General features: G+C 56.3%; 1 protein-coding gene across 14 annotated transcripts in view; it reads right to left on the bottom strand.

The window, feature by feature from the left end:
- Window positions 1-16,885, bottom strand: part of SFXN5 (sideroflexin 5) — a 100,886-nt gene that overhangs the window by 76,737 nt on the left and 7,264 nt on the right. For 7 of the 14 annotated variants that reach the window (XM_085577349.1, XM_085577350.1, XM_085577348.1 and 4 more), the window contains exon 3: window positions 8,244-8,321. The exons of 4 other annotated variants lie outside the window; for them this stretch is intronic. In XM_085577349.1, the coding sequence (XP_085433475.1) occupies window positions 8,244-8,321 (78 nt within the window). Of the gene's footprint in view, window positions 1-1,003; window positions 1,504-7,235; window positions 8,030-8,243; window positions 8,322-10,719; window positions 16,879-16,885 lie in introns of those variants that run through there. 3 more of the 14 variants (XR_014954577.1, XR_014954579.1, XR_014954578.1) reach the window with 2 other exon arrangements.

Genomic DNA, 16,885 nt, shown 5'->3' with positions numbered 1-16,885 from the left:
TTAAACCTGTGGTTGGCATGAAAAACCCCAAAGCTCGCGGGGGAAAAGCTCCTCTCCCCTGCAGAGCCCCCGGCCCTGCTGCTGCTGCCGCCGCTGCCGGGCGGCTCTTTGCCTCTCTCTGCTGGCAGCAGCACCAGAGGAGCCAGCCCGCACGGGAACGGGGACAGGGACAGAGGGGACAGGGACAGGGATGGGACAGGGGTGGGGATGGGATGGGGACAGGGATGGGACAGGGATGGGACAGGGATGGGACAGGGACAGAGGGGACAGGGATGGGGATGGGACAGGGATGGGACGGGGATGGGACAGGGGTGGGACAGGAATAGGGACAGGGATGGGGACAGGGATGGGACAGGGATGGGACAGGGATGGGGACAGGGATGGGGACAGGGATGGGACAGGGATGGGACAGGGATGGGGATGGGACAGGGACAGAGGGGACAGGGATAGGACAGGAATAGGGATGGGACAGGGATGGGGACAGGGATGGGGACAGGGATAGGGATGGGGATGGGGACAGGGATGGGACAGGAACAGGAGACAGGGACAGGGGGACAGGGATGGGACAGGGATGGGACAGGGATGGGGACAGGGATGGGACAGGGATGGGGACAGGGATAGGGATGGGGATGGGGACAGGGATGGGACAGGAATAGGAGACAGGGACAGGGGGACAGGGATGGGACAGGGATGGGACAGGGATGGGGACAGGGATGGGGACAGGGATGGGACAGGGATGGGACAGGGATGGGACAGGAATAGGGACAGGGATGGGGACAGGGATGGGACAGGGATGGGACAGGGATGGGACAGGGATGGGACAGGAATAGGGACAGGAATAGGGACAGGGATGGGGATGGGACAGGGACAGAGGGGACAGGGATGGGACAGGGACAGAGGGGACAGGGATGGGACAGGGATGGGACAGGGATGGGGACAGGGATGGGGACAGGAATAGGGACAGGGATGGGACAGGGATGGGACAGGGATGGGGATGGGACAGGGATGGGACAGGGATGGGGATGGGACAGGGACAGAGGGGACAGGGATGGGACAGGAATAGGGATGGGACAGGGATGGGGACAGGGATGGGACAGGGATGGGACAGGGATGGGGACAGGGATAGGGATGGGGATGGGGACAGGGATGGGACAGGAATAGGAGACAGGGACAGGGGGACAGGGACAGGGACGGGGATGGGGATGGGGATGGGGACAGGGACAGAGGGACAGGGACAGGGACGGGGATGGGGACCGGGACAGAGGGACAGGGACAGGGACAGGGCTGGGGGACCTTGCCCTGCATGCCCTGGGCTGCATCCCACGCCTGCTGAGGTGCTGCATTCACAGGGTGGAGCGAGTGGGGGGAAAATCAGGGCTCCGGTGCCAATTCCCAGCAGCTTTCCAGCACCCGGGGCTGCTGCCGGGCGAAATTCGGAGCACTGGTATTAAACCAGGAGCTCAGCAGCTCTTCCTGCCCCAGTTTCTGAGGCCAAAATTCAGCCTGCAAGGGGAGGGAAAGGCAGTTCAAATGTGGAACAGCTGCAGGGAATTCTAGCTGAGAAAATGGAAGTTATTTTTGAGGAAGAAGTGAACAAACCTGAGGTTCATCACGAAATCCCTGCAGTGCTGATACCCAGCTGCAAACCTCCCAAGGCGGATCTTTGGTGCCCAAACCCTGAGCAGAGCCCAGGTTCCTCAGCCTTGCAAAGGGTTTTTCTCTGGAGCACAAACCCCCCCAGGAGAAGCAGCAGTGCCACGAAGAGGAGGGATTTCAGTCCCTTGGGGCTGGCAGCCACCGAGTGCTGCTTCCCTCAACCTCCACCAGCACCAGTCTGTTCCCCCAGTCCGTGCTGGGCGCTGGGACGGGGTGGGAGAGGGACTCACGCACTCAGAGGACTCAAATCAACCCCACAGATTAGTGGGATAAAGCACAAGAGCCACACCACGATGCCCGGCGGTTGGCACAGGCTTGGCACCGAGATGCCCAAGCAGGGAAAAGGCCAGGTTTCAGCAGGCTGGCTCTGTCCCTGCCCAGAGGCTGGCGTGTGCCAGCCCCTGCTCCAGGGCAGAAACCACGGCCGAGATGGAGCTTTTCCCCAGCTGAGGCTCCCTCCAGGGGCACTCCGGGCACTGCTGCCCTGCCTGCAGCTGCAATTGGATCTGGTACGGTCTCCTCTGCTCTGCCTGCTGCAAATTGGCTCCCAGAGCCCTCCTGTGTGCCACTTGCACCTTCCCACTCGCAGCAGCCACCGGGCCGGGGACATCCTGAGAGCCCCGGGGACATCCTGAGGGGCCTGGGGACATCCTGAGAGCCCTGGGGACATCTTGAGGGGCCTGGGGACACCCTGAGAGCCCCAGGAGCCACCACTGAGCCCTGGGGACATCTTGAGAGCCCCGGGGACATCCTGAGAGCCCCAGGGACATCCTGAGAGCCCTGGGGACATCCTGAGGGGCCTGGGGACATCCTGAGAGCCCCAGGAGCAGCCACCAGATCCTGGGACATCCTGAGAGCCCCGGGGACATCCTGAGGGGCCTGGGGACATCCTGAGAGCCCCGGGGACATCCTGAGGGGCCTGGGGACATCCTGAGAGCCCTGGGGACATCCTGAGAGCCCCGGGGACATCCTGAGGGGCCTGGGGACATCCTGAGAGCCCCGGGGACATCCTGAGGGGCCTGGGGACATCCTGAGAGCCCTGGGGACATCCTGAGAGCCCCGGGGACATCCTGAGAGCCCTGGGGACATCCTGAGAGCCCCGGGGACATCCTGAGGGGCCTGGGGACATCCTGAGAGCCCCGGGGACATCCTGAGGGGCCTGGGGACATCCTGAGGGGCCTGGGGACATCCTGAGAGCCCCAGGAGCCACCACCAAGCCCTGGGGACATCCTGAGAGGCCTGGGGACATCCTGAGAGCCCCAGGAGCAGCCACCGGATCCTGGGACATCCTGAGAGCCCCAGGGACATCCTGAGAGCCCCGGGGCTTGGGGACATCCTGCCAGCTCCGGGAGCAACCACCGGGCAAGGCAGGAACGGGGCTGGCATGGGGACAGCAGGACAGGGACACTGGGACAGGGACAGCCAGGACAGGGACATGTGGGGAGAGGGACAGCAGGGACAGGGACAGCCAGGACAGCAGGGATGGAGACAGCCAGGACAGGGACAGTGGGGACAGGGACAGCCAGGACAGGGAGGGACCCTCAGCACATCCCAGTCCCAGTCCCAGTCCCAGTCCCAGTCCCAGTCCCAGTCCCAGTCCCAGTCCCTGGGCAATTCTGGCTGGGGCACCCTGGGAGCTCCTAAAGGAGTAGCCTGGGACAGCGGGACGTGTCCCTGCCACGGCAGGGGTGGCACTGGGTGGCCTTAAGGTCCCTTCCAGGGAAACCTTCTGGGGTTCCGTGGTGAAATGAGGAGCACGAAGAGCAAAGAATGAAGGGATCTCTATGGAAGGGCAATAACAGGGTCAGAGCTGGAGCCAGGCTGGGAGAGCTGGGAATGTTCCCCTGGAGAAGGGAAAATTCCAGGGAATGCTCAGAGACCCTGCAGGGGCTCCAGGAGAGCTGGAGAGGGACTGGGGACAAGGGACAGAGGGACAGGAGCCAGGGAATGGCTCCCACTGGGAAAGGGCAGCTTGGGCTGGGATCTTGGCAAGGAATTCCTGGCTGGAATGGAATTCCCAGATTTGCTGGGGCTGCCCCTGGATCCCTGGAGTGCCCAAGGCCAGGTTGGACACTGGGGTTGGATCCACCTGGGGCAGTGGGAGGTGTCCCTGCCATGGACTGGTGGCTCTGGGTGGGATTTGAGGTCCCTTCCCACCCAAACCATTCCATGGCTCCATGAATCAAGACCTGCAGAGCTGGAACAGGGAAATGACAACTGGAGCAGTTTCTCCATCAGCACAGGTCCTCCACATTTCCTTTCCCTCCTCACCTCCCTGTTTTTGGGACAGGGGGATGAGAGGGGACGCAGGGACCAGCACCCCACCCTCTGCAGGAGCCCCAGGGGGACAGGCAGAACCAGGGAGGAGGAATTTCACCAAACCCCACAATTCTCTGGGGCTTCCCACAGCAAAAATTTCTAAATTTCCAAAACTTCTCAGCCCTGCTAACAAACACATGCTACTTCCATCAAACCTTTCTGGATCCGCAGAGTTCCATCACCCAAATTCACCTCCCCGAGGCCATCAGGGGCTTTCTCCCCCAAATATCTTCTCTAATCCTCCTCAAATATTTAACCCAAACAACCAAGAGGGCAGAAAAGCACCCCAAACAGGTGCAATTACCAAAGATAACTTTGTATTTCAAGGAAAATTAGGAAATCCTAAGAGCCTGCCGGAGAGGGGGATGAATGACAGTGTGGGGTATTCCCACTGCACAGAATGTTTGGGGTTGGGGGCATTTTAACAAACACTCAGCTGCATATTTGATAAAAAAACAAGCCTGGCTTTTAAATATTTCAGTAAAAACTCGAGGAGATAAGCTCAGCTGAAGAAATGGAGTGTGTTTTCTTGCTCCCCTGAATAAATACTGATCAAGCAGCTCTTTCTCCTCTGTTTTGCTGACCACATAATTGACACAGCCGGGCTGAAAATCCTGTTTTTAAAACATCTTTCTAATGTAGGAATAAGCCGCAGAGCCCCCCTCAATCAGGAGCTCTCAGCAGTGCAGCAGCTATCGACAGGTGAGAGATCGATTCTTCATTTTTGCTAATGAGGCCCCAGAACTGGCTTTTTCCCACCCTGGGTTAATGGGCACTTTGCTGGGCAGTGCGCTGCAGCTCGGGAGGAAGAGCAGGGAAGGGCAGAGGGGCTGGCAAGGGGCAGAGCTGCAGGAAACGGCGTTTCTTCTGGAAGCCACCTCAGAGATGGTCCCGGGCAAGCGCTGCAAGCACCAGCACAGCTCCCGGGAGGCTTTTTTATCTTGAGCTAGCCCAGAACCGTTCCCTTGCAGCTCAGTTGGAAAAATCCGCCTGGGAAAGGCAGCAGAGCGAGGCTGGTCCCAGCAGGGCCTGCCAGGGAGCCGCGTGCCGGGACATGGCTTCAGGCTGTGCGTTCACCGCTCCTCGTGTGCAGGAACCATCTCGGCAGGGCTGTGCTGGAGCCTGCAGCTCCTGCCACCCTCGCCGTGGGTTTCTGAACGAGAGGCGCGGGGGGTTCGAGCCCTGCCAGGCGCCGCTGCAGCGGGGAGCCTCAGCCGGGAGCTCGCTGCACAGCTCTGTCAAAACAACTCGTCTGCCTCGTCCCGAGCTCTGCCTCGCGGGGGGAGCTCGCTGGAGGTGCCACAGCCCTGCCCAGGTGCTTCTGGAGCCTCCGAGGGCAGCGGGGCGCTCCGGGTGCCCAGCTCGGGGCAGGACGGGGCAGCCTCGTGCTGCCACACTCGTCCCAAACCTCCCTGGTGTGGATCAGCACTCGTGGGAGAGAGCCCTCCGCTCGGAATGCCTCCTCCCGTCAGCCTTCTGCTGTATTTTTGATCAGGTTGCTCTAAAGCTTTTACACTTCTGAAGGGGAGCGGCGTTTCTCACGCGAGGAAGCGGTTCTTGAGGGAGATAAAGCCAATTTTCCCTCCAGACCGCTGAAGTGCCACCCAGCCCTCCTGAGGAGCAGCAGCTGCAGTTTATCCTCGCTCACACTCCGTGTTCCCAGGCCACAGCTCCAGCATCCACTCCTTGCCCACGGGGACACACGGGGATCAGCTCAGATCCCAGTCAGAGAGGGCTAAATCCCCCCAAAATCAGTCCAAAATCACATTTGCCTCCATCTGCTGGTGTCCTGCCACACGTGGCCAGCTCAGCAGTGCAGCAGAGGAGTGGCACGCTCGGTTGTCACACAGGATGTGGCTCAGTCCCTTATTCCAGCACCAATCCCTGCAGGTGTGCCACAAACCAGGCTCCTCTCCAGAGCACCCCAGCTCCCCTTCCCCAAATTAGCACCAGAAACCTGCAAATTGTTCCTGCCTCTCAGCCAGAGCCCATCCTGCAGAGTGCTGCATGGAAAAGCCAGGAAATCTGTCAGACTCAGCTCCAGGAAAGCAAAAAGGCATTTTCCAGGTGGCTTTGGATCAAATTTGGGGTGGGGAGGATGGGAGTGAGAGGCCTGGGGCTCTGCTCCCAGGGAAGTGGAGGAGAGGGAACAGCCTCAGGGGAGAATTCCATTGGGAGATTCCATCCTGGAAAGGGCAGGGTGGAGTGGCCATCCCTGGAGGGATTTCAGAGCCCCGTGGATGTGGCCCTTGGGGACCTGGGGCAGTGGTGGCAGTGCCAGGGAACGCTGGAGTGGCTGATCTCAGAGGGCTCTTCCAACCTGAACCATTCCATGGCTCTACTGCCCAATGTCCCTCCTGGGAAACTGGGATTCACTTCCCAATTTCCACAGCCCCAGGGGCACAGAAGGACCGGCCCTGCTGCTCCAGGGACCCTTCCCCAGGTCCCCAAGGCAGCTGCAGCCACCCCAGCACCGTGGCTCTGCGTGTCCCACGGCAGCCCGGGCTCCCTGAGGTCACCTGCTGCCTGGCCCTCCATCCTCACCCCTTTCACAGTGGCTGTGGCACCCTGGGACAACTTTCCAGCCCCATTCCCCCATTCCAGCCCGGGAGCTGCCCATGGAATCGGGAATGCTTTGGGCTGGAGGCACCTTAAGGCTGTTGCAGCCTGCCACTGTCCCAGGGTGTTCCAGCCCCTGTGCTGCTGGCCTGGGGCACTCCAGGGGTGCAGGAGCTCACTCAGGCCCTGCTGTGCTTTGCTTTAATTAATGCAGTTAATTAAACAGAAGCAGCTCTTGCTGCAATCCCACCCAAAGCCCTCAGACACCGAAGGGAGTGGGCGCAGTTTCAGCACACACCCACTGTTCTCACGACAGAGCATTTCCCAGGAAAGGCCCTTCCCCAGCATTTCCTTCCCCTCCCTCACCTGGATCCCCTCCCAGGAGGCCTCTGCTGCCTCTCCCCCTCTGGAATTGTGAATGAACTCCGGGAAGAGCCTGGCTTGGGCGCTCTGTGAAATGTAGGTCAAAAGTCTGCGTGGTTTGTCACCAGAGAGGCTGAGTGTCATCTGCCTCGGGCAGATGGGGCTGAGTCACTGCTGCTGCCTCCTCTGCCTTCCTTCTTCCCATCCCTCCTCCTTCCCAGTCCCTTCTTCCCATCCCTCCTCCTTCCCAGTCCCTTCTTTCCAACCCCTTCTCCTTCTCCTTCCCAACCTCCCAGTCCTTTCTCCTTCCCAACCTCTTCTCCTTCCTCTTCCCTTCTCCTCCCCAATCCCTTCTCCTTCCTCTTCCCTTCTCCTCCCCAATCCCTTCTCCTTCCCAATCCCTTCTCCTCCCCAGTCCTTCCCAGCCCCTCCTTCCCATCGGATGCTGCTGGAAGAGCACAGTGACATCAGGAGAGCAGCAGGCCACTGCCTTGTGACAATTTCCCACATATTTTTTGTGGAAGCTGTTCCTCTTTCCCAGCACAGCACCTACCACACCAGCTGCCCCTTTCTGAAGTGAGCAGGAATTTTAATTTCCTTCATTTGCCTCCTGTATTTGTCTTGGATGAGAAGAAATTGTCCTTTGTAACAGGGAAGAAAGGTAAAAGAGGTTTTTTTGACCTACAGGGTGTGGGGGAAAAGCTCCCCACTTCCATCCTGGTTTTTTTGGGAGTGCACTGGAACTGCTGCTCCTTACACCCCCTCAGGCAGCCCTGACATCAATTCACCTTTATAGGACATTCAGTCCCACAGAACTGATTCCTTTTGTGCTGGATGCACAAACAGAGCCGTAAAAACCCCTGGGTTGGTGTCACAGTCATGGACAGGAATAGGGAAGAGTTTGAGGTAACACCCACCAAAAAAAATTGCTGTTTTTTGTTTCAGAACACTGACTTGGAGGTAAAATATTCCCAAGCAGTTTGATTCCTCTGAAATCCTCATGGCTGCTCCCACAAGCTCCATGTGCAGGGGAATATTGGGACAAAGTCCAGGGAACAGGAGTGGCGTGGTCTTGGAGAGATCCCTGCCACAGCTGCAGCAGGGGCTGGAGCAGCCCAAACCAGGCTGGCATCTGGGCAGAAATGGAAATTACTGCACAGAAATAATCATAATAGCAGGGGTAGAGGCCACACAGCTGCTGCTAGAGAGCTCACAGGAGTGACACCTGAAAAAATGACATTTCCCCTTGAATTGTGCGAGCAGCGGGTATTGAGCACAGCAGCACCCTCAGCAGAGCCCTCCTCAGAGGCGCAGCAAGAAGCAGAAATGGAGTTTTCCCCTCTGACCTCTTTGTTGGTGACTCCTGGGGGCAGGGTGCCGTGCTTGTAATCCTCCAGCAGCTGCACGGCTTCCTTCAGGCGGCTCTGCAAGGGAACACAGGGAGCTGAGCACCCGAGCACGGGTCTGGGACAGCACCCCGGGGTGGGCAGGACAGCACCCCGGGGTGGGCAGGACAGCACCCGAGCATGGATCTGGGACAGCACCCCAGGGTGGGCAGGACAGCACCCGAGCATGGATCTGGGACAGCACCCCGGGGTGGGCAGGACAGCACCCCGGGGTGGGCAGGACAGCACCCAGAGCACGGATCTGGGACAGCACCCGAGCACGGGTCTGGGACAGCACCCCAGGGTGGGCAGGACAGCACCCAGAGCATGGATCTGGGACAGCACCCTGGGGTGGGCAGGACAGCACCCAGAGCATGGATCTGGGACAGCACCCCAGGGTGGGCAGGACAGCACCCCGGGGTGGGCCACCAGGATGGGCAGGGACAGCTCCTGCTGCCCCAGGGCACCCCACACTTTATATTATATTATATTATATTATATTATATTATATTATATTATATTATATTATATTATATTATATTATATTATATTATACATTATATATTGTATTACATTATATATTGTATTGTATTACATTATATGATTACATTACATTATATTATATCATATATTACATATTATATTATATTATATTATATTATATTATATTATATTATATTATATTATAGAATACATTATATATTGTATCACATTATATATTGTATTGTATTACATTATGTATTACATTATATTACATTTACTATACCACATTATTACACTATATTATTATATACTACATTACATTTACACTACATTATATTATTATGTACTACATTATATGATTATATTATGTATCTATTCTATCTATCGCATTACATTATACTAACAATTATTTATATTACATTCTGTTACATCAACTACTGTTTCTATCTATAAACACAACTACATACGATGATGCACAATTCAATAGAAATAATTCTATAATTGTGCTCATTGCGGGGATGTGGTTTTGTCCCGGAATCGGTGAAATCACGGAAATCACAGAAATCACGGAAATCACCCCCCCTCTCCCAGAGCTCTGAATGGAGAGCTGCAGCCAGGCATGAATGGGGCCTGCTGCTATTTTTCCCCTTCTCTTGAGGAAATCTGAGGAGTTACTATAACAACCCTGGCCAGATCCCATCTTGTTGAACGGTAACAAACAGCAAACAAAAAAGCTCGGGCCGGCTTTGAAAAGCCACGGGCTCCACAAATTCCCCCTGCCAGCTCCGCGGGGACAGGGGGACTGTGGGAAACATCTGCAAAAAACATTCCCAACTTAACAGAAAGTTCACGTCCCATCTACCTGCACGCAGACTTCAGGGTAGGAAAGACTAACTTCAGAATATATAGATAAGGCAGACATTAATGAGAGAGAAAACATATATATCTGTATGCAAACTTTAAGGGAAGAAACACTAATTTAAAAATATATAGAATAGGGCAGACATTGTTGAGAGAGGAAACATATCTCTGTGTGCAAACTTTAAGGTAAGAAAGACTAATTTAAAAATATAGAATAAGACATTGTTGAGAGAGAAAACATATCTCTGTGTGCAAACTTTAAGGTAAGAAATACTAATTTAAAAATATAGAATAAGACAGACATTGTTGAGAGAGAAAACATATCTCTGTATGCAAATTTTAAGGCAAGGAATACTAACTTAATATATATATAGAATAGGGCAGAGATTGTTGAGAGAGAAAACATATCTCTGTATGCAAACTTTAAGGTAAGAAATACTAATTTAAAAATATAGAATACGGCACACGTTGGGAGAAAACTAGAACTAGAGATAAGTCTCAAAAGATGGCTTTACAAATGAGATTAAATACTTTAAGGAAATAGAACTGTGAAAAATATATTGTAATATCTGCAGCAGGGAGCTTGGGCAGGGACAGGAGTGCTGCACCAGCACTGCCAGTGGGTGCTGACAAAAGAGTGGCACAGAAAGTGAACAAAACAAGTGTTAAACCGGGCTCAGGAGATCCTTCCACACAGCCCCGAGCTGCTCCAGCCTCCAAATTCCGGGAACACTCAGGGTTGCCTCCTATTCCTGCTGGAAAAGTCAAGCACGTTCTTTTAAGCGGAGCCCAGAAAGAGCCGGGAGCTGCCGGCTCCTATCCCGGATTTCGGCTCCACTCCCAGCTGCTGGCGCAGGGATTTCACTTCGGCTCCTTCCACCAGCACCCCCAGCTCTGTCTGCAGGGTTGTGCCACTCTTTCAATATTTGTGCTTGCTTGCTTTCCCTGCTGCTGTCTGTGGGATGAAGTGTCACTCGAGATTTTACAGCATCCCCGATTAAAAAAAAAAAAAAAAAAAAAATCGCAACCACGGTTTGTTGGTTTTTGGTTTTGTTTTTTTTTTTTCCCCCGGAGTGTCTCGTTCCTTCCTTACCCCCTTTCCTCGGAGGAAAAAAGCTCGAGCACTTCTAGCGGCGGCTGCAGGGGCTCAGCTCTCACTGCAGGGTGCCAGACGGACCATCTGCAGCGGGGATGCTCCGGAGCGCAGCCCCGCCGGCTCCGGCGGCCCGCAGCGCGGCACGGCCCGGCACGGCTGGGAACGGCTGGGAACGGCTGGGAACGGGCAGGGGGAACGGCTGGGAACGGGCAGGGGGAACGGCTGGGAACGGCTGGGAACGGGCACGGAACGGGTGGGAACGGGTGGGAGCGGCTGGGAACGGGTGGGAACGGACAGGGAACGGCTGGGAACGGGCAGGGGGAACGGCTGGGAACGGCTGGGAACGGGCACGGAACGGCTGGGAACGGCTGGGAACGGCTGGGAACGGCTGGGAACGGCTGGGAACGGGCAGGGGGAACGGACAGGGAACGACAGGGAACGGCTGGGAGCGGCTGGGAACGGGCAGGGAATGGGATGGGAATGGGGCAGGGAATGGGCAGGGAATGGGCAGGGAATGGGATCCAGCTGGGAACGGGGCAGGGAACGGGGCAGGGATTGCAGCTGGGAATGGGATCTGGCTGGGAATGGGCAGGGATTGCAGCTGGGAATGGGGCAGGAAATGAGGCTCCAGCTGGGAATGGGGCAGGGAATGGGATTGCAGCTGGGAATGGGATCCAGCTGGGAATGGGCAGGGATTGCAGCTGGGAATGGGCAGGGAATGGGATTGCAGCTGGGAATGGGATCTGGCAGGGAATGGCATTGCAGCTGGGAATGGGGCAGGGAATGGGATTGCAGCTGGGAATGAGATAGGGAATGGCATTGCAGCTGGGATTGGGGCAGGGAATGGGACAGAGAATGGGGCAGGGCTGGGATTGCAGCTGGGAATGGGGCAGGGAATGGGGCTGGGGTCGGATTCCAGGGATGGGACAGAGAATGGGACAGAGAATGGGATTGCAACTCTGAAAGGAGCAGGGAATGGGCCAATATTGGGATTCCATCTTGGAATGGAGCAGGGAATGGGCCAGGGCTGGGATTCCAGCTGGGATGGAGCAGGCCATGGGCCAGGGCTGGTCCCTCAGCCTGGAGGTGGCTGTGCACGTGCCACCACAGCTGGGATGAGCCTCCATCCATGGGATCTCTGGTGGGGATTGGATCCAGCCCCTCCAGCCCTGTGCCAAGGGGCTCCTGGGCACAGGCTGGGGTCACTGGGGGCCAGGACAGCACCTGCAGGGACCTTCTGGAGAGGAGAGCATGGAACAAGCCCTGCCAGCTGCTGCAGCCTCACCCAGCCCCTGGTCAGCGTGAGGGACAGAGGCACACAACGCCAGCACTGCTCAGGCTGGAAGAGCCCTCCGAGGCCAGTCCAACCACCCCCAGCACTGCCAGGGCCAGCCCTGCCCGTGTCCCCAAGTGCCACCTCCACAGGGCTCTGAAATCCCCCAGGGATGGGCACCCCAAACCTCCCTGGGCAACCCCAACTCCTGGCCACCCTTTGCTGCTGACGCCCACCCTGAGGCCGTTCCCTGGGAGCAGATCCCAGCTCCCACCTGGTTCCAACCTTCCAGGGGGTTGTGCAGAGCCAGAAATTCCCCCTGAGCCTCCTTTTCCTGGTGCTCAGGAGGAGAAGGAAGAGATCAGCCCAGCCCTGGGCTGCTGGCCAGCCCAGCTGGGTCGCACAGCCCTGCGCACCCCAGGCCCGGGCTGTCACCTTGTCCCCTGGCTCAGGGCTGGCCCTGCCTGGCAGATCCGAGCCGTGCCTCCCCTCGGATGCCAGCGGGTGCCTGCACATGGCTGGGAGCAGCCTGCAGAGCCCATCTGTGGCACACAGAGCCAGGCAGGTCCCCGTGCCAGCAGCAGCACGCTGCTCCCAGCCCCAGGGCTGCACGGGGCTCTGGGGACAGCCCGGCTGTCACCCTGGGCTCACACTGCCACTCTGGGCTCTGTGAGCCCAAACATCACCACACGGCCCAGCTTTTTCCACGGCATTCACCTCCACTCCTGTTAGGCACTCATTTATCTCTTCTTTTTCCCCTTTTATTTTTTGGCCAGCATAACGCCGGGATCCCAGCTCTGCGTGCCCCGAGCTCCACGGGTCCCCCCTGCAGGCCAGCGGGGCTCGGGGGATGTCCCCCAGCCCCAGGGCGGCCAGCAGCAGCACAGCTGTGGCCCTGGAGATGCAGCTGTGGCCAGAGCCCCGCTTGGGTGGTGTCTCCCTGCTCCCCGGGATGACACACGGCAGACTCCACTCCAGCTGGCCCCATTGTATTGGATCCACAGCGACAGACAACAGGAGCCAGAAACTTTTTGTTCGAGTGGAGCCAGCAGATGTGACACTGAATAAACACAGACAGTCAATCTGCTGAGTAAGAAGGTATGGCTCGTATAAATAACATACATCTAATCCTGCTTCCATCTCAGCCCCAAATATGGGAATGCAAGATGCTCCGCGGATCCGGGCTCTGAACAATGAGCTGGAGCACAGGCAGACAACAGGCAGCCCTCGGAGCTCTCCGGGCTCTGATTTCCCTCGGCATCGTTGGCACGGTGTTGGCTCCCCACAGAGTGCCAACGGCGTGCCCAGCCCGGTGCCACACGGGCTGAGTGCCCCTGGCCCAAATTGCTGCTGCCCGACGGAGCCCCTTCCTTGCACTCAATTAACAGCACCGTTCTAATCATCCTGACCCTGCCAGTGCCCGGCCCTGACCCCGCCAGGACACACCTGCCACCTCCCCGAGGAGTTTGCACACCTGCAGCTGCCCAGGGCTGCTTTTGGTGGAGGGGCAGCCCCCAGACCTCGTGCCCAGGGGGGCTGAGGCGGTGCTTGAGGCCAGGGCAGTGCTGCAGCCCCTCTGCTGTGCCCACTGCCACGGGGCAGCTGTGGCACCACATCCTTCCCTCTCTCAGCGTTTCTCATAGAGCAGCACAGAGAGAAGAAAGAGAAAACAATTTCTGTTTCTGCTCCTTGTTTTCCATGTGGATTGTGCTTGGAGAATTGTTTCCCTGGGGTGACGCTTGGTTGGGTTCTGGTGAGGATTGTTTGAGCCTGGTGGCCAATCCAATGTGGCTGGGCTCTCAGAGAGGGGCACGAGTTGTGAGTTAGATATTGCAGTTAGAAAAGTAGCTTTGTAGTTTTAGTATCTCCTTTAATTAGCACATTAATGGATTATAGCACATTTATTATAAATAATCATTCAGCCTTCTGAGCTGAGTCAGACATCAGCATTTTTCCCACCAGGTTCACCTGCATGTACAACAGGTAGGTGTCCCCCAGCAGAAAAAAGCACAGGGACAACGACCCAGGGCCATCCCCCAGGATTCCCTCCTCAAGAACCCCTGGAACACAAGGAAGTTTCTAACTGGGCCAAGAATCTGCTTTATATAGGAAGGTTAAACGAGGAGGGGAGGAGTGGCACTGCCATCCTCAGCACCCCTCAACCCCACGGGAGAGACCCCTCCATCCTCCCTGCTCACCACACAGCCACCAAAAACAGCACGGAGAACAATTTAACATCACGGAGAACAATTTAACATCACCACCCGTGGCAGGCACATTCTCCTCTCTCTCAGGATTTTTTCATAGCAGAGCACGGAAGAAAAAAAAGAGAAAACAATTTCTATTTCTGCTCCTTGTTTTCCCACACGTGGGGAATGTGTTTAGAAAATTGTTTACCTGAAGTAATTACTTTATTAGCTTCTAGTAAAGATTGTTTGAACCTAATAACCAATCCAATCTACCTGTGGTTGGACTCTTGAGAGAGTGTTACAAGCTGTTAGTCAGCTATGGTAGTAAGAAAAAACAAGTATATAATTTTAATATCTCCTTTAAATAATACATTAATGTATTATAGTACAGTTATAATAAAGAAATCATTCAACCTTCTAAACTAAAATCAAACATCATCACTTCCTCCCACCAAATTCACCTACACTTACAATAAGCACACTTCCCAGCATTTTCCACGGGATTCACCTCCGCTCCTGTCAGACACTCATTTATCTCCTGGTTTTTTGGCAGCAAGCTCCTCCAGGGGCAGCAGGACTTGTTTGTTCCCTGGGAGCCCGGGCCTGGAGCTGCAGCCATCTGTCAGAGGGAAGGAGCTCCTGGCCACGGCTGGGGCTCAGCAAACCCTCCCTGGCTTTCGTGTGCCCCCTCAGGACCCAAAGCAAAGCAGAAAACCTCGGGGTTCCACATCCGCACACCCCAATTATTGTACACACACAGGGCGGAGCGGGCGGGACGAGCCAAAAGCAGATTTGGTGCCCCAGAAGTCACCCGGGGGATTGTTTTGCCAAGAGACTCGTGGGGACATCAGCAGAGACGTTCAGGTCTCCTGGGCATCCCTGCCATGGAATTCAAAGCCCTGGGAAATGGCAGAGGGAATTTCCCTCCCTGCAACGCCCCCAGGCCACTCCCGAAGCTCAGCCCTGCCCCTCCCAGCCCCAGAGATGGACACCAGACCTCCCTGCTTTGTTGAGCTTCACTCTGGGACCCAAAACTGCTCGCTTTTGGCCCAGGATAAAACTGGGCCACTCAGGCTTTGTTCTTTCTATTCCCTCGGTTTCACCTTCCTCAAAGAACCTCACCAGGAGCTGTCGGGAAAAATGAAGTTACACCAGCTGATCCTCTGAACCCACACCCTTGCCAACCTCCCAAAAACCTGGAAAGGTTTGGGAAGGTGAACATGGGAAGGTGGAGAAGAGTGTGGCTGAGCCAGGGGTCACCCCAAGGGGTTCAGAGCAGGAACTGAGCCCAGAGCTCACCCAGGAGCCCAAACTCCCTCTGAACCCATGGAGAGCCACGAGCAGGAGAATTCCCCCAGGGCCAGAAGAGATTCAGCCCTTAAAAAGTGCTGGGAAGGGAAGGGAGCACCAGGAGGGGCTGAGGGAGCTGGGAAGGGAATGGAGAATTCCTGAGGAGCTGGGAAAGGGCTGGAGAGTTCCTGAGGGAGCTGGGAAGGGACTGGAGAGTTCCTGAGGGAGCTGGGAAGGGAATGGAGAGTTCCTGAGGAGCTGGGAAGGGAATGGAGAGTTCCTGAGGAGCTGGGAAGGGACTGGAGAGTTCCTGAGGAGCTGGGAAGGGAATGGAGAGTTCCTGAGGGAGCTGGGAAGGGAATGGAGAGTTCCTGAGGAGCTGGGAAGGGAATGGAGAGTTCCTGAGGGAGCTGGGAAGGGAATGGAGAGTTCCTGAGGAGCTGGGAAGGGAATGGAGAGTTCCTGAGGAGCTGGGAAGGGAATGGAGAGTTCCTGAGGGAGCTGGGAAGGGAATGGAGAGTTCCTGAGGAGCTGGGAAGGGAATGGAGAGTTCCTGAGGGAGCTGGGAAGGGAATGGAGAGTTCCTGAGGAGCTGGGAAGGGAATGGAGAGTTCCTGAGGAGCTGAGGGGGCTGGAGAGTTCCTGAGGAGCTGGGAAGGGGCTGGAGAGTTCCTGAGGAGCTGGGAAGGGAATGGAGAGTTCCTGAGGAGCTGGGAAGGAGCTGGAGAGTTCCTGAAGGAGCTGGGAAGGGAATGGAGAGTTCCTGAGGAGCTGAGGGGGCTCAGCCTGGAGCAAAGGAGGCTCAGGGGGACCTTGTGGCTCTGCACAGCTCCTGCCAGGAGGGGACAGGCTCTGCTCCAGGGAACAGGGACAGGATGTTCAGGGTGGATATTGGGGGAAAAGATACAATAAAAGGGGAAAAGCAGCTGTCCTTCACTGAAATTCCCAAGTTTTCTGGGCAAAGGGCAGAGCTCCAGAGCAGGAGCAGAACTGTTCCTCCCCCAGGGCTCCCCATCAGCCTCAGTCATCACCTGATGGAAGCTGCAGTAAAGCTGGACAAGACTAAATGGAAATAAAGGGGCAGGATCCCCAAATCCTGCTGCAAACAGGGCAGGAACTGAGGAAAAACCACAGCCAAGATCTTCTGGAGCACAGCCCCTGCAGAGCTGCACCACAGCCCAGCCCCTTCACTCCCCCATGGAATTCACATTTGCTCTCTCATCCCCCCCAGCTGCATTTTTGCCATGAAAACCTGCAGGATTTTTTTTTTTCCCTGAGGAGACAAAATCAGCGGCAAGTTTGCCAAAAGCCACTTGAGGTGGCTGGGGCTGTGGAGTCCCTGGTGGCTGGTGCAAGGTGAGCTCTGCAGGATTTCACAGCGCTCCTCCCTCGGGACATGGATCCCTGTGAG

The sequence above is a fragment of the Lonchura striata genome, chromosome 4 (assembly GCF_050655825.1).
Source record: "Lonchura striata isolate lonStrDom1 chromosome 4, ASM5065582v1, whole genome shotgun sequence".
Lineage (NCBI taxonomy): Eukaryota > Metazoa > Chordata > Aves > Passeriformes > Estrildidae > Lonchura > Lonchura striata.
The sequence above is the reverse complement of the archived record's forward strand: the minus strand, read 5'-3'. Positions and strand labels throughout refer to the sequence as shown.